The sequence below is a fragment of the Pyricularia oryzae genome, chromosome 7, assembly GCF_000002495.2.
Source record: "Pyricularia oryzae 70-15 chromosome 7, whole genome shotgun sequence".
NCBI classification, from domain to species: Eukaryota; Fungi; Ascomycota; class Sordariomycetes; order Magnaporthales; family Pyriculariaceae; genus Pyricularia; species Pyricularia oryzae.
In genome coordinates, this window is record NC_017854.1 from 621,942 (window position 1) to 639,530 (window position 17,589).

Below are 17,589 nucleotides of genomic sequence, written 5' to 3' on the forward strand. Positions count from 1 at the left end.
CGGGGGCGGTTGCGCCACACGAATGCCTGGTTGTCGCGTACGAGTTTCTGTGACAGCCACCATTGACTGAAAGGAAGGGTGCGATTCTGAAGGTGCCATACACCGAGGGCATGCCGCGCAACCATCCGTGAGCCCCCCCCCCCCCCCCCCCCGGGCAGGAAATGTACATCATTCCTCCGGAAAGGCGTAACAACACAGTCAAGTGCACATTCGCGCATCGGATCTTCAGTGTCGAGATCTTGAGCTAGAATGTCCATGCTTGTGTCCATGGTGCTGGTGACGACTGCTGCTGCTGGATTGATGATGACGACGTGAGGTTGACGATCCGCTGCTCATGGCTAGTTCGCGCTCGAGATCGGCGGCTCTTTGGCGATACCCTCTCACAATCTCGCGGATATTTTCGATGCGGTCGAACTCGAGATCCAGGTCATCCAGCTCTGCCATGATGCGATGATACCGTGCGATTTCGGCATCGGCGTCTGCCACCAGGTTACCCGCCTCGTCATACATGGCACGAGTAGCCGCATCGCACTGTTCCGTCAGGTGCTGGATGCGCTCCTGGATTCCCCGTATGACGCGGTCAAAGTGATGGCCCAACTGTCGCAGGGAGCTTGTGTCCATCATGAGGAGGCCTTGCGAGGAGGCCCTGCTGGCCGCGCGCGAGGAAGATGAGCCCGCACCGCCGCCTCTGTTGATGTGTGCCTGGGCTTGATGTAGCGCAAGGGCATCCTCTTCTGCGAGGCCAAGCTGATCGATGGGCACGGCATTTTGCTGGTGGGACGAGGACGACATGACGACCTATTGGAGTATAAGGGGCAGAGACTCGTCCGAGTGGAGACGGATCCCGCTCCGGAAAAGCCGGACCGGCCCGGGGCCGCGGTCACGCCGGTACGATGCCAAGCCTGACTGAACAAGGAATATGCTTGACCGGGCGCGTGCTGTTAGTAAAGGTACGAGATGTATTTCAACTTGGTGGTGAAAGCCTCGTCTGTACTGCGTCACAGATGCCGTTTGTTTGTTGCACACTGCGAACGATGAGTTGAAGGTCCCACCGGGGGACAAAGCCGCCTGGGCCTAGGGTTGGTTGCAGCCACGCCGCTGAAGCGCCGACAGTCGCGATGAACTTGCAAATCTGCAAAGTTGTCGATTGTGCACAGTGCAGTTGAAATTGGCGGTGAAGTTATTAACATGCTTCCCAAGTATTGTGATGCGCAGGACGTCATGGCTCCGAAAGGATTTGCCTTGTGATCATCGCCGGTGTTGCGCTAAGAGTATTTGATGTCGTTGAGAAAAAGAGACAAGGCGCAGGCTCAAGTAACAAGGAACCAAATCGTCGCTGGAAAAAGAAACAAGCCAATTAAAAAAAAAAAAAAAAGAATGCCGGATGAGCTGAAGACGATAAGAAAGATTTCAAGAAAAACTCGCAAGTGGCTGAACTAAGCAAAGAGAAAGAAAGGTCTTGAAGGATTGAGGAAAAAAAAAGCGCCGTCGGAAGGATTACCGAGTGCTAGTGATGGAAGTATACACTACGAAAAATAGCGCCGCCCCGGTCTTGGTTCAAAGTGGATGTGACGAGAAGTGGATGGACGGTGTTTTAGGAGGAGGGCAGATCCAGGACCCGGCGGGCAATGGAAAATAATACAGAAAAATAAAATCAAAGGGTGGAGGGGGAGAAATGCGGTAGATGCGGGGCCATGGTCGGCGGCGCCACTAGAATCACTGCTTCCGGTGTACGTCGGGCTCCCCCGAACTCAACCCGGTTGCTGATGAGTCGTCAAAAAACTTTGTCTGATCTGGTTGATAGTGCTGGTCTGATCTTGATCTCTTATGTCCTCGTCTCGCCTCGCTTCTGGACGCGCGCGGCTCGCCTTTTGGAGCCTTATGGATCATCAAAGCACGGCGGGTTTTTACTGTGACACAGAGACAAGGGGAAGACGATGATCTGCATGCAGTCAAAGTCCTGTGCCGGGCCTGGGTCTGGCCTCGTCTACCTAAACGAGGGCGGCTCAAGAAAAATTCAATGTTGGGAAGACGGGGCAGGCAGGCAGGCAGTCAGTCAGTCGGTCGGTCGCAATGCAGCGCGGGTGAATGCAGGCAGATGCAAATGCAATGCAAGCTTCGCGCGCCGTTACTACAGTAAGTAGGTACTGTATGTACCTTGGGTGGCTTGGGTGGCTATCTCTGTTGCTGCCGCTGTTGCTCCTACTTTTTCGCATGTGCAGATCGTCAACTTGTTTTGATCACACCCACTTCCCCGGTAGCATTTCCTCAAAATGGTAAGGCGCGGCATCCACTAAAAACCCGGTGGCGCTAGAACATGTGTTGCGGTCTTTTTTTGACCTCTAGAGTTGATGGCTGTCTGTAATGAATGGTTCGGATAAAAAGACTTGAGTAAAGCGCGCAAAGAGTGGGTAAACAAGGAATAATGTGAGAGTACCCAGTAGATAGGTAGTGTAGGTAGGTAGCTGGGTAGACGTAATACACAGGCGCAACTCAGACTCCATGTACTGTAATACCACAGAGATCAGACAGCCAAGGGTCCCAGCCGACCCAAAAACTTAGAAAGACATCGGCAGCTACTGCGAGCCAAAATCTAGGCCGTACAGCCCTGTACATGGTGAACAGAAAGCCCGCCCCGGGATAACTACCCGCTCCAATGTGACGAAGATCTTTCGGTGAGCGTAGTCAGGGTCGTCTCACCGACATAATCTCACTCATCCCAAGAACAAAAGGTGAGGGGTTTGCCTTCCAAATTGGACTTGGCCGATTACCCAATCGAGCATGACAGTTGAGAAGGCCTAGTCATTGCTACATCACATAGCAGATGGATGATGTACCTAGATGGTAGTCGTAGGTGTCTTGATTTGTTCGGGTCGAAATGTCGAATGTAGCAAAGGGGCAAACTTGGGAAACACCACCTCGATATCTGGCTATTCAGGGAAATCCGAAGCTGACTTGGTTCAGATTAGGCCCCATACCCAAGGAAGGCAGGTCCTTAATTGTAGAAAGATATAATCCGGGGCAGGCGCGTACCCCTGCAATTGCAGCTGAGGAAATCAGAGGTGCCTCTGAAATTGTGGGTCACTATCAGCGGTGTGTAGTGGTAGACCCTTGTACCGCCGAAGGGAAAGCGCGAGTCGAAACGTGAACGCGCGCGCCTGTTGACTCGGACCACCTTACTGCGTACTTTGCTTTTGGGCCCGTATCCAATGTTTAGCCAAAAGGCTAACAGCTTCAGCACCGCCTACCTACCTACCTACCTACCTAGTTTTCTGCCTGCAATTAATCATGACCACGCGCTCACTGCAATATGGCAGTGACTAGACTCCAAAAGTCAAAACCACCGATTTAAACCAAGCTTCATAGTTGGATGAAAGTCGTCCACCATGACAGTGACTCTTGACGCGAGCTCTACTTCGTACAATAATGTGTTGAAACGGGCCCCGCCATAGCATCTGAGCAAGATTATTGCCATGACGACGCCTCGGCTTCTAACCGCCAGCCTTGCCTGGGGCAGCCCACTCACTATTAACGTCGGTCGACCGACTAGGTAGGTAGGTACCTAATCAGTTTGTTTAATCCCGGCTTTTCTGTCGCGTTCACATTCTATCTTTCACACCATTATTCTCCATAAGCGCCGACATTCCGGCGATGAGTGCAGCGATTACAATGCTTCAGAGCCGCCGCCTTCAGCGGCCAACTCACGTCACTCGCTCTACTGACGCACTTGCGCGACTTCCCCCTACAAAATCTCTACGTAGGCGCCGAGCTCCAAACTCCTGGCCAAATAGCCCCTTGTCCTCCCACCTACTTGAGCCTCAAGAGCCTCATCCGCCTTTTATTTGATTGTCAAATTACCAGCACCAAACGCCTACAGGCGCCCTGGCCCACCCTTGCCCGCTGAAACCAAGTGGATTTCATGCTTAGCCTTTTGTAGATTTTTAACCGCCGAGGTAACGACATGGAGAACATCAGGCGCGAGGTCTTGGCTGCCTACGAGAGCGAATATCGTCGCCTCGCCGATGTTTACGAGGAGAAAACTCAGCGTATGCGTCTCCTAAACGAGACGCTGGGATACGGCGTCAATCACCGTAGCACTGGGTCCGTCATAAATACTGACGAACATCGCTCGGCATTGCGCCGATTTGAGACTTTGGCCGGGGAGATAACAGACCTCGAAACCAGGGTAGATGCGGCACGCGCCCAGCGGCCTTCCCGACATGCAGATGATGCCGAACAACCTGTGCAGCTCACCGAGCAGTTGCTCCAGCTTTCTGATATGCGCCATAGACTCGAGGAGGCTGCTGGGGAATTCGATGAAATCATGGGACAGGAGCTGCAGGCCGAGCATGATCAGCAGCGAATGACGGGAGGCGCCGCACAAGCTGCCAAGCTAGAGCTGAGCATTCTCGAAACTTCCACAACGTGTACTGCGATGTTGCTGCAGCAACTGAGTGACAAGATCAACCGGTGGCGTTTTATGTCGAGGCAAATGGCCCCGAGAGCAGGTATCGTCGACCGTGGCGAGCGCGGAGGAGAGAGTGACGCTCAAAGCGTCCGCAGCGGGTTTACAAGAGCCTCCGGAATCGGTGCCGGTCCTGCACAGGGACGTTCAGGAGGCCCCTTTGACGAACCAGGAATGCTCGTAGCGGACTCGAGTGTTTTTCTCGCAGCGATGGAAGGCAACGGAGATATCTCCTTTGACGAACCCGGGGTTGTGATTTTCAGCTGGGCAGGTCGCAACAACAGCCCTGCTGCTACTGCTGCACCAGGTGTGCATATCAACCAATGCCAAGGGCCCCCTGGCGCTGGCCATGGCTTTCCACGAGGACCAGGTGGTTCTGGTCCTCCGGATAGTATCTTTTGAGAGGTAACATCATGGCTCATTTGGAGTCACAACATAGATTTTTGGCTGGCTAGGATGACGAGATATCAGATCCCCTGTCCTATCTTTAGTCGGCAAAAAAATGTGTACCCGAAGGGACGCAATTGTCATGCATGGCCAGAATTAACATAGTAAAGGATTGCCAAGCTACAAATTTCCATACTGAGAGTAGGGGAATTAGGGGCAAATTTCTGGAGCACACTGTTGAAGCAGCGGGTGCCAGGTAATTCGTGACTGATCAGCTATATCCATTCTGTCGATGTTTGTTGGTGATGAAGCCAATGAGGATATTTCTTGGCCCATCTTGGAGCTGACAATCTTTTGCCTATAAATGTAAACATCCGTCGAACACCCCTCTTTTGAGTCAATACCATCAAGTTTACAGCCGGGATTATTTGTTTGATCAGTTTCAGGCCTCAGGCTTATTATCGATCTTTTCCCAATGCATTCACTGCAACTGGACCATGTTATTGGCGCAGTTGCTTGTGTCAGTTCTGATCGCTCAGGGACCCACATCCAGCCACCATGACGCACGTGATCCTCTTATCAACCTGGCTTGAGCTTGCAAGGGATTCGAAAGCTCCCAAAGCGTCGTTGACGAACTTGTTGTGGATGTTGAATCCAGTACAAACCATCAGACTATCGAATTGGTCATTCTTACACACTTTGATTGGTTCGACTAGCCTTTTTGGCTTTGAAAAAAGATTAAAAAAAATTCGAGCGTCAGCCATCTTTGCCCTGCAGTCTTTAGGAAGGGGAAAAAAACTACCCATCGCAGGTTACGGAGCCGAGGCTACAGGCGTAGCTTATCCAGGCCACTGGTGGTCACGTTCTAATCCATAAGCCGGGTCGACTGCCGTCATCGCTGGACGACTGACCTCTCAATAAGACTTCAAAGGCTCAGAGTAAAGGGCTAAACGGGGGTGATTGGTACCCTCTGGTTCGTGGTTCTCAAAATGAAGACTCATTCCGTCTTTGGCCGTGGGACCCTTGGCTTACTGGAGAATGGCATGCATCGAAGGGCTCCAGGAAAAGCGGTTCAGCACTCCTTCTTCTTGGTCAATGGCAGGACATCTGCGGCATCCCTGCTGAGAAAGGGAGATCTTGCATCGCGGCAATTTTCGAGCACGTGTCCCCGGACTCGCAAAAGGAGCGATGTAATCTCAGGCTCTGGAAAGCGGAAGGGAGGGCTGAATTCGGAAGAATTCGACGTTGAATCTTTCCTACGCATGGGCATTGACTCGAGCCGAGATGATCGGAATGATCCCACAACTAAAGGGCCATCGCCGGCTTGTCACGCTACTTCTCAAAAGTTGACTGAGAGAAAATATGGTTCCCAAAGTGTGGGAAAAAGTGAGGACGAAACAAGAAATATGTTAGCCCTAATAGAAGCTGACAATGGTCGGCCATCCGACGAGGCTTCGTTTGCTTTTGCTTTTGAGTAAGACCACTGCTCTTTGTTTGGTCCCAGGAGAGGGAAAGAGGAAGGGAAACACTCGGCGCTGACATCATGACAGTATAGACGGCGTGCTCCTTCACCAATCCGAGCCTCTCCCAGGAGCAACAGACGCTTTGAGATTTCTACAGGCCAACAAAATTCCCTTTATACTACTCACCAACGGCGGAGGCAAGCACGAACACGAGCGGGTCGCCGAGCTCAGCGCAAAACTCGGCGTGCCCTTGACCACGGGCAACTTTGTCCAGTCGCACACGCCCTTCTCGGGGCTAAACAGGTTCATGGACAAAAACATCCTGGTGACCGGGTCCGACGCCGCCAAGTCCCGCGAGATCGCCGAGGCCTACGGCTTCACCAAGGTCATCACCCCGGCCGACATCCTCATGGCCAACCCGACCATCTGGCCCTTTGACCCGCTGCTGGAGAGCGTCTACGCCTCGACCGCGCGCCCACTGCCCCAGCCCATCTACAACAAGAACCCGTACATGAAAGAGTGGCCCAAGCGCCTCTCGCGCGACAACCTCCAGATCCATGCCGTATTCATCTTCAACGACCCGCGCGACTGGGCGCTCGACATACAGATCATCACGGACCTCTTGCTTTCACATAGTGGCGTGCTGGGCACTTACAGTGCCGCCAACAGCGTGAACGGCAAGTGGCCGGAGGACAAAAATCCATGGCTCTTTTACAGCAACTCGGACCTGCTCTGGGCGAGCAAGCACCCGCTGCCGAGGATGGGTCAGGGCGCGTTCCAGGCCGCCCTCGCCGGTGTCTGGGCAGACATCAGCGACACCCTTGGGGTTCGGGGGTCGGGCGTCCGCAGCGGCCCCCGCTGCACCCGCTTCGGCAAGCCTATAGTCCAGACGTACCAGTTCGCGGAGCGGGTACTGATGGAGCACCGGAGGCAACTCCTGGGCGAAGAGGTGGCGAACCACAGGCACCTCAGGAACGTGTACATGGTCGGCGACAACCCGGCGAGCGACATTGCGGGCGCCAACGCCTTCAAGGGCAAGAGCAGAATCGGCACGGACTGGTGGGGCGTCTTGGTCAAGACGGGAGTCTTCAACCCGGATATCTCAATGCCGCTGCAGCACAAGCCTAAGATGATTGTTGATGACGTGTTCGAGGCAGTCAAGTGGGCGCTCGGCCGGGAGCAGTGGCGGGGTCCGCCCCTGGTGATGGCCACTAGAGAGGCTGCGGTAGGAGAAAGCCATGAAGGCCTAGTGGAGAACAATGTGATTCGCAACGATGGGGAGAACATGGCGAAGGGGGATTTGCTTCAGGGCGATGGGAATGTGGTGGAGGGAAAGATTATCAAGGATGGCGAGGAAGTTGTGGTAGAGGGGGAGACGATCAAAGAAGGGAAGTGACGGTGGCTTTGGTGGGTTGAAGTGTGAGCTGTAGAACAGTGGTTAATAAGTTGGTTAAAGCCTTGTAGGATGTGTATAAAACTGGCACATGGTTGGTTTAGGCGATGTTTTATCTGGAGAGGTAAGATTCATGTCCACCAAATCGGCACGTATTTTTAAGCAAGTACATTTCATGACGGCATCGAGTGGCCAGACTGATATGCAGAGCTGTAGTATGTTGTGACCTAGACCTAGATCCGCCGTCAAAGGTATCTCGACGCCTTGAAACTATTATCTCGGGCGAACACATGGTACCGCGAGGCATACACCTCCCCTTTAACTGACCACCACTCAGATAGACACTGATTCATTCTGCATCCCCCCTTCAAACTGGTTGGCCAGCGCCTCATCAACCAGCCTCTCCGGACCCCACACATTGTCATTACCCATTTCCTCGTCCGCATACGAGATGAAGACGGGCTCGTTCTTGTAGTCTACATCCGCGGCAACATCATTGATCCACTCGAGCGCGGCCTCGCGTGCCTTGATGGGGATGGACTCGATGTTGAGCGGTTCGCCAGCGCTAAAGACGGGGCATCCGAAGCCGGTGAAGTGTGCCTCTCGTTTGTTGCCGTCCGGGCCGGAAAGGGGGATGTTCAGTGGCTCGTCGGAGACTATGTAGGCGCGAGCGCGCTGGTTTGGGTTGATCGGCCGTTAGCTCGTGAACACAGCAAAGGGATGAAAACTGAAAGCTTTTAACACACCTCTCGCAGGAATTTCCTGAATCCAGAGACCTGAGAGTCGACCCCGTCATAGAGACCTCCCATGATGGTAAGCGACTTGAGCAGCGGCTCCCACTTTGCCCAGTGCATCTCCTGATCCATATACGCCTCGACCGCATCAGCACCGTCGCCGACACCAATGACATGCAGCTGAGCCTTGTCGTTCCCAGCCAGAAGCTTCGGAATCACAGTGTCAAACATGTACCTAACATGCTCATCGACGTTCCTATTCTGCGGCACCCGGTGCTCCTCGCGCGTGACGAGGCCTATATGCACAGCGCTCGGCATGGGCACGCCCAGCTGGCTCTGCGCATTTAGTGCGCGCTTCCCCTCGGCGTACCAGAACAGCTGGCCCGGGTTGGCGATGACGAGGCCTGCATCGGCTGGGAGTCTGGCGGCGTATGACAGAGCCGTGCCGGCTGTGATGCCGCCGGGCCCGCAGACGGTGCGGTAGGCAAAGACGCCGAGGTCCTGGTGGGACTCGCCGACGATGATGATGGCGCGTGAGCAAGTAGCCAGGTTGGCGGAGGCGAAGATTGGGACGTGAGGGTCTGTCGGGCCGGCTTCGAGGGGTAAACGGTGCTGGATCAGACCAGTTTTGGCGAAGCGGTCGTGGATTTCTTGAGCGAGCGCCTCTGTTTGGTTGGCGTTAGGGACGGATGTGATGGTGGGGGTTATGTGGTTTCTGGCTAGTTACCGTGAAGAGCATAGCGCTGTCGCTCATTGTAGCGCTCATTCTTGTTGATGAAATATTTAAAGTAGAACTTGGGGTTCTCGATGTTGCGCAGCTCGTCGTCCTCGTTAACGAAGTAGCTGCATGCCAAGATTCAGTCAAGATTTTCCTTATACTTTGATTCACACAATACCCTGATCGAGTTGAAGAAATGAGGATGGATTGTTTTGTTCAAAGCTGCGAGGCAAGCGAGCGAACGAAAACAGACTTTGGGCTCCAGGTCCAGATCCAGCGACGGTTTGCAGCGCCTTACCCGAGCTTCTTTAGATCCGGCTCAAAATGCGGATCTTTTGGGAGTGCTTCCCATGAACGTCGAAACATGTTGAATGTAAACAAGTGGACATCAAATACTGGAAAGGTGGTGGCTGGTTTAGGGTACCAACAGAAAGGATGCCAGCCAAGTGGTAGTAAGATGAATCTGAGAAGTTTCGGACCGTTGCGCGAAGAGAAGCAGGAATATAAGAAGACCTGAAAGCCGAGCACAGAAAAAAATCGAATAGGGAAGGCACGCAAACCGGGCAGCTGGCCTCACTTCAACAAAATGCAAATGAGCAAACACCGTCTGATGAGCAGGGCGAGGGGAGAAATGCAGATAGCCGCTTGGTCTAGTTTCCACCTCCTTTGTATTGTGATACAGATAATTGTACACGCAAGCAGCGCTCTGCTTGTCTCCGAATCGTGAGGCAACGATGCGGCTGGTTTTTTGGTCCGTCAAAAGTCGGTCTTTCTGCCCTGAGCCTGCATAGCCTCGAGTGGTGCGTATTCCACCACGCCAGAACCACACCCTATGCCGCCCACGGCATGCACCTCTCCCACTAGCAATCCAACGTTTGATTTGTTTTACCATGAAGCCTTCTTCACACCCGGGATGGATCCCGCCAATGCCTGCAACCTGAAGTTGTACTGTGGGCGAAGGTAGAGCTTTGTCAGTCAAGGGAACATCACCAGCCCAGCAACCCGAGCACTTCCTACAGCCGTTCGGGGATGACGCAGAACGTACACGCGACATCTTAAAGTCCCTGAATATACCCCTCGTCTTTCCTCCCAGTATACACCTGTTCCTGATCTGGGTCGGCCTGGTGTATGCATGCATCTGCGTGAGTTGGAGCTGGGCCTCGGCCCTCGTTCGTGCCGGCAATGTCGTGTTGCGAATGATGTAGCGGAGGGCTTGTCTATACGAGCACAACAAAGATGCAAGGGTCAGCATATTCTGCTGTTGGCTCTCTTCAATTGGCCATCCATGATCCATCACCCTCGCCGCGGACTCTACCGTACCTCTCGGGTTCGAACGCCTCAAAAGTTTTGCGCTTGGTGTGGTCACGCACAATCCTGGTGCGGATGATGCAGCCCAGGTCGAGCTTCTTGGCCCTGAACATAGACATTTTGGAGTTTTGGGTCCGGATTGGCGGGGGAGGTTTTCGTCTACAAACGAAGGCTTCACTGGTGATCAATGGGTATCGCGATGGCGCGCCTTTGGATGGTGTCGTCAAATGTTCGAGTTTGACCCACGTGACTATCTATCGATAAACTGGGGTCCGCCCGGCTAGATCTCCAGCTCCGATTCAACAATCAACAGGGGGTTGCCAATCCCTGACGTGACCCTATGAACAACTTCTATGAGAGAATACCTATGTACAATCTTCTACTGCAGTGCAATTAATTACTCGCAGAAACTCAAAACCACCGGCCAAGGGCCAGAGTCGAAGTTGTTCCACCATGCAGTCTGCGGTGAAACGAGGACGCCGGATTAAGCAAGGAGGAGAGTCTCTGTCGGTCGAGCCCGAGTCCCACAGCAAAGATACAGTATAGTTCCTAGTCATCAATTTCCCCGCCGCTGCCAGCTCCGACTGCGGGTTCCGCCGTGTCAATCCTTTGCCCGGGCGCGCCGTCGCGGTTGGCTCTCCATACTCCCTCGCCGCCCTCAAATTCTTCACGCTTCCAGACCTCAACCTTGGCCTTGCACTCCTCTAACGCCTCCTCGCCAGCCCTCCAGGCAGCCTGCCGGTGGGGGGATGACACGGCGATGACGATGCTGTCCTCGGAGATCGGGACGACTCCCAGCCTGTGCACCATGGCGATTCCCTTGAGACCGTGCTTTGTCTTCATGGCCTTGCAGATCGAAATCATGGTGCGCAGGGCCATTGGGTTGTAGGCTGTGTAGTTTAGCTCCTTGACGGGCTTGCCGTCGAAGCTGTTGCGTGTTGTGCCTGTGTTTGTGGCCATCTTTGTCAGCTGTCTATATTGCTTTTCTGCTGCAGTGTGACAGCTAGGCCTAATCAGTTGCAACCAATTGGTTAATCGCCCAAGACAAATAAACAGAAAAAAAAACAGCTACTGCTAACCGACAAAAACCACAATCGCCCCAGCCTCTGGGCTTCGCACTCTGTCCATGGTGCGTTGCACATCGAGTTTGTCGTGCGTGAGTCCGACGTAGCAACCGTCTTCCCCCACCTCGTTTGCCTCGTTTGGCAGCTGGGCAGAGTCTAGTTGTGACATGTTTGGAGCAGACTGGAATTGATCTGATCAGGGGAAAATCAGAAGTTCATTATACTTTTAGGGTTGAACTGAATTTCTGATCCGTATTATAAGGTATTAATTAGATGGATTTGGGGCCAGTTCTAATGTAGATAGCACTTCTAAACAAATCGGATTTGGTGAGCGCCTAGCCGTTGCCATTCAGCATGCGCGTGTTATGCAGCACCTGTGATGCAGTGGATTCCCCACTTGTAGCAGCCTGCACCTTGCTTTCCCCAATTCGGTAGCTCCTGCATCTGGGATCGATCGCACATGAATTTGGACGGAACTTTTCCTGGACCCTTTCTATTTTTGACTTGTTCTTTATAGGTGCCTCTTAACTTTTACTCATCTCGACGCCAAGTCCGAGCTCACTTAACTCCAGCCACCACACTCGCTTCCTCTGGTCAAGAAAAACTGTCATGAATTGACGCGAATTGAACCCCGACCCGCACACGATGTACGGCGAATACCGCTCCCAATCCCACCAGCGCGGCGACAGCCCACGCCGCCCATCTCCCCATCACGACTCGAGGGACTACTATCGGTCGCGGAATGGTAACAACGCCAAGGAACAATCGAGAAGGGCCCAGAAAGGGGGATGAACCGATATGCGCAAAAAAGATTAAGCCGCTAACACATTCGCTCAAAACCGCAACCGCTTTTTAAAAGACCATTCAAGGAGTCCAGTCCGTGACAGGAGACGCGACTACCGAGGAGGATACAACAACCGCGACGAGCTGCAATATGACGACGATGACGAAGCTCAAGGGCGAGAACAGGGCGAGTGGGACGAGAGCGAGGACAGAGGCCGACAGCAACGGCGGCGGAGGTCGTTCTCTGAGGGTGGCCATGATGGAAGGTCTGGCCGGTCCTTGACGCCTGTTTCTCGCCCTGGTCCTTCCAACACGTTAATATTGGAGGGACTGCCGATGGATGTTAATGAGGATGATGTGCGCTCCCTCATGCACGCTTCGCAGCCACGCGCTCGTGTGCCATGCTGACCAGCTCTCGGCAGATTCTCGATGGTTTCGACGCTTTTACCAACTCATCACGGTTCGCCTCGGATCAGATCAGAGCCGTTCGACTACGTACCAATAAACTGGGTAAGGACGCGCACATGACTATAGCTTGAAAGGGCCGGTTACTGACGGTACAGCACCAGGCCGGAGGATATGCTTTGTTGAGTTCTTCAGCGTCAATGATGCAGAAGACTTTATCGAAAGACACAACTACAGGATGAGCCTGGATCTCCCTGTACCTGGGAGAAGAGAAATGGAGTCTGTGCAGGTCAGCGTCAACTACAGCCGGAACAAGGAGGATGGGGGCGGAAGCGATGGACGCTGGACTTGCGCACATGTGAGCACCTGCCTCCCTACCATACCTACTAAAGACGTTCAACCTTGACTAACAGGCTCTTAGTGCTCTGGTGTCAACTATTCACGTAGGGTGGCCTGTTACAAATGCGGCCGAGAAGAAGATGACTCTGGTACGGGTCCCATTCTCACTGGCGAGACCGATGAAGCGCCTGCACATCTACCTTCACAGTACCTCGTAGTGAGAGACCTGGAGGGATCAATTACCGAGGAAGTTCTCGCCAAGGGCATTACGAAGCTTTTTGTTGATGAAAGCAAGCTTCCAAAGGAGCAAGCTCCGCCAGCGAAAAAGCTCAAGTCTACAGCCCCTGTTGGCAACACCACCAATTTGGGTGCCAAGCCTGGATCTTTGCGTAGGGTATTCCTTATGCGCGACAGGAGGACCAACGAGTCATGGCGGTACGGCTTTGCCGAATTCCGGACTTTGGAGGATGCTCAGGCTGCCGCTGCCAAGTTCAGGGCATCGCCTAAGTTCACAATCTCGTCGAAGCCTGTCACTGTTGGGTTCATCCATACCGGAGTTTTTGTGCCTGTTTTGGAGGCGGACGACCATGATTCGCCTCCGACGGCCTTTGTTCCAGTCTACAATCGGGAGGTGAAACTCAAATACTGGGACAGCCGGGCATATCCGAGCATTTATGACGTGATCCGAGAAGCTAGCCCGGAGCCGACTAGTCCGGAAGGCGCCAGCCCAGAGAAGCCCGATGTTGACTCGAATGCTACAGTCGATGCAAACGGCAAAAGAGGCAAGAAATCCAAGGACAAGGAAAAGGAGAAGGCGATTGCCATGGCGCCGCAGATGCAGATGTGGGCCAAGAAGCGGGCGGAGCTGCATCGGACTGGCATAAAACCAGGCGTTGAAGGTGTTGTGGAGATGGAATTGGATTCCCCAGGCGAAGGAGAGCAGCAGCAGCAACAAAGACGGGCCTTCGGTCCCCGTGCGAAGCATGAAAAAGACACATACATCAGCTATGGCCATACGGATGACCTGGCGTGCCTTTTATGCATGCGGCGGTTCATGACGGCGCAGGATCTTCGCGACCATGAGGTGCTCAGCCAAGACCATGCATCTGCACTGCAGGATGAAGAAAAGGTCCGCAGGGCTACCGCCAGGTTGGATAAAGCTGGCAAGAAGCCAGAAACGGTGGTACGGCGCACGACTCGCGACAGGTCGGACCCGGCTCCGATTTATACGTCATATGCGGACCTGGATGCGATTTATTGCATGCTATGCCGTCGACGGTTCAAGGGGCTGGCTACTCTGCGGTTGCACGAGAGGGAAAGTGAGCTGCACGTGACAACTTTAAAAGATGAAAAGCGTGTGGAGCAGGCCGTGATCGAGCTCGTCAAGCTTGGCAAAACCCCGATCCAGATGAGGCCCAAGGAAAGTGGCAACCAATACCGCGACCGAGCCAGGGAAAGGCGCAAGGCCTTTGGTCCGTCTACCAAGGCCAAGAGCGGCCAGAACCAACCAAAGAAGGACGGCGGTAAAAAGGAAGAGGCAGCACCCAAGGAGAAGCAACCATCCAAGGGCGCGGCGCTGCTCAGCAAAATGGGTTGGACGGCCGGACAGGGGCTGGGTGCGGACGGTAGCGGGCGTGCGGAAGCGATTCGGACCGAGATGTACAGGCCAGGCGTTGGACTTGGAGCCGAGGGAGGAAAAGTTGGAGATGCTGCAGAGGCGGCAAGTCGGAACACCAAGGGCGTTTACGACGACTTTGTCAAGGTCACAAAGGACAAGGCAAGGGAGAGGTTTGAGAAATTGGAATAACATGATTGGGGCCGTTAGTGGCCGAAACTCTATCTAGGTTTTGCCAACACGTGCTCGCTCACTACGCGACACCCGAATTGATGTACCGATGTGCTATCGCCCCGCTCATACCTTCACAAGGTGAATGGCCAGCATTTGAGGACAGGCTTGTCAAGCAGGTGATGGACTAACAACAACCTATTATGAACGACCAATTGACTTGTCCGATCAGAATACAGTACTCCGTACAGCAACGATGCACGGCTTTCTTCAATGTTTTCTCGTGAGTAGATGGCAAAATCCACCGTGGGATAAATGTTTGTTCGTGAGGTGAAGTAATCTTGCTTTTGCTAGTCTAGATACGAATTATAGATATAGGGCCATGGTTGAGCGGTTTCTCACCGCCATCTACGACGCCGCAGATATGTCACAGGAACCTCGTACGTTGCAGTGGACAGCAAAAGGTCGTTGGTAACTGCCAGATTTTGAGTTGCCGCCACATGTCTATTTGAGAAACAAGCTGGACGTTGTTCTGTTCATATGGAGCATTGTTTAATGTATCTTAAATATGCAGGCAGTCAGACTAAGCGTCTAGTCTAGACTGGTCTAGTCCCTAACGTCTTGACAAAAAAAAAGAGAAACACCAGGTTCCAGTCTTTCTAGTCACCGATTGTGCGGGGTGTCGCACATGGTGCGGACTATCGGATAACTTAACTAGGTCACCCCTTCGTAGATACTGGAAAAGGCAAGTTATCAACGTACGGCGCCTATTGTAGAGTTTGACCCCAAGGTGTACCTTATACAAGTATCTGATACTTTACCCGAGTATTTATACTATCTCTGGTGTGGGAGTAGTACCAGCTGTAAACTAAAATACGTACATCTTTAGCTCTCTAATTCACTTTAGAAACTAGCATTGCTCTAAAAAAAACACTCTCTTCTGCATAAACAAGGCGTACTCCAATCCTTTTAGATTTGTTTGTCATTTTACAGCTACAGTACACTTTTTCCGCATTTCCGAATCAATCTTGGACAAGGAATCAAAAAATGACAGGCCGCCTCGCCAACAAAGTCGCCATCATAACCGGCGCATCCTCGGGCATCGGGCGCGCGACGGCCCTGCTGATGGCCCGCGAGGGCGCCGCCGTCGTGTGCAGCGACATCCGACAGGGCCCGCCGACGGACTCCAACAGCAGCAGCAGCATCAGCACGCACGAGGAGATTCAGCGCCTCGGCGGGCGGGCCACTTTTGTGTCGTGCGACACGTCAGACTCGGCGCAGGTGCAGGCGCTCGTCAAGTCGGCCGTGGCCGAGTTTGGGCGCCTCGACATCATGTTCAACAACGCCGGCGTCGGCAAGGAGGGGGACAATTACCCCGACACCATGATTTGGCAGTACGACGAGGACGACTTTGACCTCACCATGGCCGTCAACGTCAAGGGGGTGTTTTTGGGCTGCAAGTACGCTGCCGCGCAGATGAAGGACCAGGAGCCGCTCGTCCCCGGCGGCGATCGTGGTTGGATCGTCAACACGGGGTCCATACTGGGGGTTAATGCCATCAAGGGCGTCACGGCCTATGCGGCGTCGAAGCATGCCGTCTTGGGTATCACCAAGGCGGCGGCTTTGGATTGCGCCCCTTTTGTAAGTGCTGGGTGGGGAACTTTTCTCTCTTGTTTTTTTTTTTTTTTTTTTTAGAAAAGACAAGTCAAACAAGTGTGGCAAAACTAACTCGGGCCCTTGGGTAGAATATTCACGTCAACGCGGTTAACCCCGGCTTTGTCAAGACGGTAATGACAAAGAATATGTTGGAGGATAGCGTTGGCAGTGAGGCCTTGGCTGCGCGGCATCCGTTCAAGGGGATAGGAAACGTCGAGGACATAGCCAAGACGGTGCTGTTCCTTGTCAGCGACGATGCGTCCTGGATCACGGGTACGAGCCTTTGTGTCGATGGTGGATACACTACAATGTGAGAGAAAAGTGATGACCAGGCCAGTGGTAGCGGGACATGAAAACATATATTGTAGACTGCGATCAACACAATTTAATACTAGTCCCCGACTGAAGACCGTGATTTGCTCATGCCCCAAAAACAAGTCAAGTAAGTATTGGGGTGAATAAATTTATTTATATGGCGCTTACCCGAATATCCTTCCTCCTCTCCTCCCCCCTTTTTCCTAGAAAGTAAAAAGAAAAGAGCAAAAAGCTCACCAGGCAGCCCGTAGGGTGCCTGGCTACGAAAACCCCCTTGGGGGTTTTACTCCGTGGCGCGTTGGAAGTGTGCCTTGGGAGGGCTGTTATAAAGGCAAGCAGCGGCTGGGGGTGGCTGGGAAGCATGTCATCCATCAGGGACGGGTTGACCTTGGAGCTTGCAACAAACGCTGTGATCCTCGTCCTTTCGGGGCTGTTTGCCTTACGGTAGTCGACCCCGTAGACTGATATTCGCCGTGTTTGGCAGCTGTTCTTTGCACTGACTGCTGTGCTCGAATCTCGTGCTTAGCAAATATGTGAGGTATACAGGCCTGGGGAAGACGACAAACGGCCTCATGACGTCAACTTCGAACGTCATGTAGCTGTCCGGCGTCAACATGCAACGATAACGGCCGTTTGTTTGCTTCCATGACGCTATTGTACTGATCTGTTGCTGAAAGGTATTCCTACGCCTGAGACATCAGACCCTGTCGAGAATGTCGACGTCCTCCTTCCTTCCTTCTTCTTCTTCTTCTTCCACCCCACCAAGAGCTGTC

The 17,589-nt window shown here is 53.3% G+C and overlaps 8 protein-coding genes across 8 annotated transcripts; 4 read left to right on the forward strand and 4 right to left on the reverse strand.

Annotated features, from left to right (window-relative positions):
* Nucleotides 1-91: 91 nt before the first annotated feature.
* On the reverse strand, nt 92-1,623 carry MGG_03023 (uncharacterized protein). The gene has a single exon (XM_003720618.1). It carries the CDS (start codon nt 790-792, stop codon nt 226-228), a length of 567 nt encoding a protein of 188 aa, XP_003720666.1. The 5' UTR covers nt 793-1,623; the 3' UTR covers nt 92-225.
* Nucleotides 1,624-3,567: 1,944 nt separating this feature from the next.
* On the forward strand, nt 3,568-5,120 carry MGG_03022 (uncharacterized protein). The gene has a single exon (XM_003720619.1). The coding sequence runs from the start codon at nt 3,962-3,964 to the stop codon at nt 4,865-4,867; it is 906 nt and encodes a 301-aa protein (XP_003720667.1). The 5' UTR covers nt 3,568-3,961; the 3' UTR covers nt 4,868-5,120.
* Nucleotides 5,121-5,477: 357 nt separating this feature from the next.
* Nucleotides 5,478-7,892, forward strand: MGG_03021 (cat eye syndrome critical region protein 5). Its single transcript, XM_003720620.1, has 2 exons — nt 5,478-6,326; nt 6,403-7,892. The coding sequence occupies exons 1-2, from the start codon at nt 5,842-5,844 to the stop codon at nt 7,709-7,711; spliced, it is 1,794 nt and encodes a 597-aa protein (XP_003720668.1). The 5' UTR covers nt 5,478-5,841; the 3' UTR covers nt 7,712-7,892.
* Nucleotides 7,808-9,526, reverse strand: MGG_03020 (uncharacterized protein; the record flags this gene model as incomplete). Its single annotated transcript, XM_003720621.1, has 4 exons — nt 7,808-8,383; nt 8,455-9,107; nt 9,170-9,285; nt 9,459-9,526. 4 exons carry the CDS (start codon nt 9,524-9,526, stop codon nt 8,042-8,044), a joined length of 1,179 nt encoding a protein of 392 aa, XP_003720669.1. The 3' UTR covers nt 7,808-8,041.
* Nucleotides 9,527-9,753: 227 nt separating this feature from the next.
* Nucleotides 9,754-10,713, reverse strand: MGG_17888 (uncharacterized protein). Its single transcript, XM_003720622.1, has 3 exons — nt 10,481-10,713; nt 10,206-10,377; nt 9,754-10,108 (listed from the first exon to the last, which is right to left on the reverse strand). Exons 1-3 carry the CDS (start codon nt 10,585-10,587, stop codon nt 10,046-10,048), a joined length of 342 nt encoding a protein of 113 aa, XP_003720670.1. The 5' UTR covers nt 10,588-10,713; the 3' UTR covers nt 9,754-10,045.
* MGG_17889 (uncharacterized protein) lies at nt 10,662-11,876 on the reverse strand. Its single transcript, XM_003720623.1, has 2 exons — nt 11,548-11,876; nt 10,662-11,412 (listed from the first exon to the last, which is right to left on the reverse strand). Exons 1-2 carry the CDS (start codon nt 11,699-11,701, stop codon nt 11,018-11,020), a joined length of 549 nt encoding a protein of 182 aa, XP_003720671.1. The 5' UTR covers nt 11,702-11,876; the 3' UTR covers nt 10,662-11,017.
* Nucleotides 11,877-11,995: 119 nt separating this feature from the next.
* On the forward strand, nt 11,996-15,108 carry MGG_03017 (uncharacterized protein). The gene is made up of 5 exons (XM_003720624.1): nt 11,996-12,277; nt 12,392-12,672; nt 12,738-12,825; nt 12,885-13,078; nt 13,142-15,108. The coding sequence occupies exons 1-5, from the start codon at nt 12,178-12,180 to the stop codon at nt 14,864-14,866; spliced, it is 2,388 nt and encodes a 795-aa protein (XP_003720672.1). The 5' UTR covers nt 11,996-12,177; the 3' UTR covers nt 14,867-15,108.
* A 653-nt stretch (nt 15,109-15,761) lies between these two features.
* Nucleotides 15,762-16,909, forward strand: MGG_03016 (3-oxoacyl-[acyl-carrier-protein] reductase). The gene is made up of 2 exons (XM_003720625.1): nt 15,762-16,486; nt 16,591-16,909. Exons 1-2 carry the CDS (start codon nt 15,893-15,895, stop codon nt 16,813-16,815), a joined length of 819 nt encoding a protein of 272 aa, XP_003720673.1. The 5' UTR covers nt 15,762-15,892; the 3' UTR covers nt 16,816-16,909.
* Nucleotides 16,910-17,589: the final 680 nt, after the last annotated feature.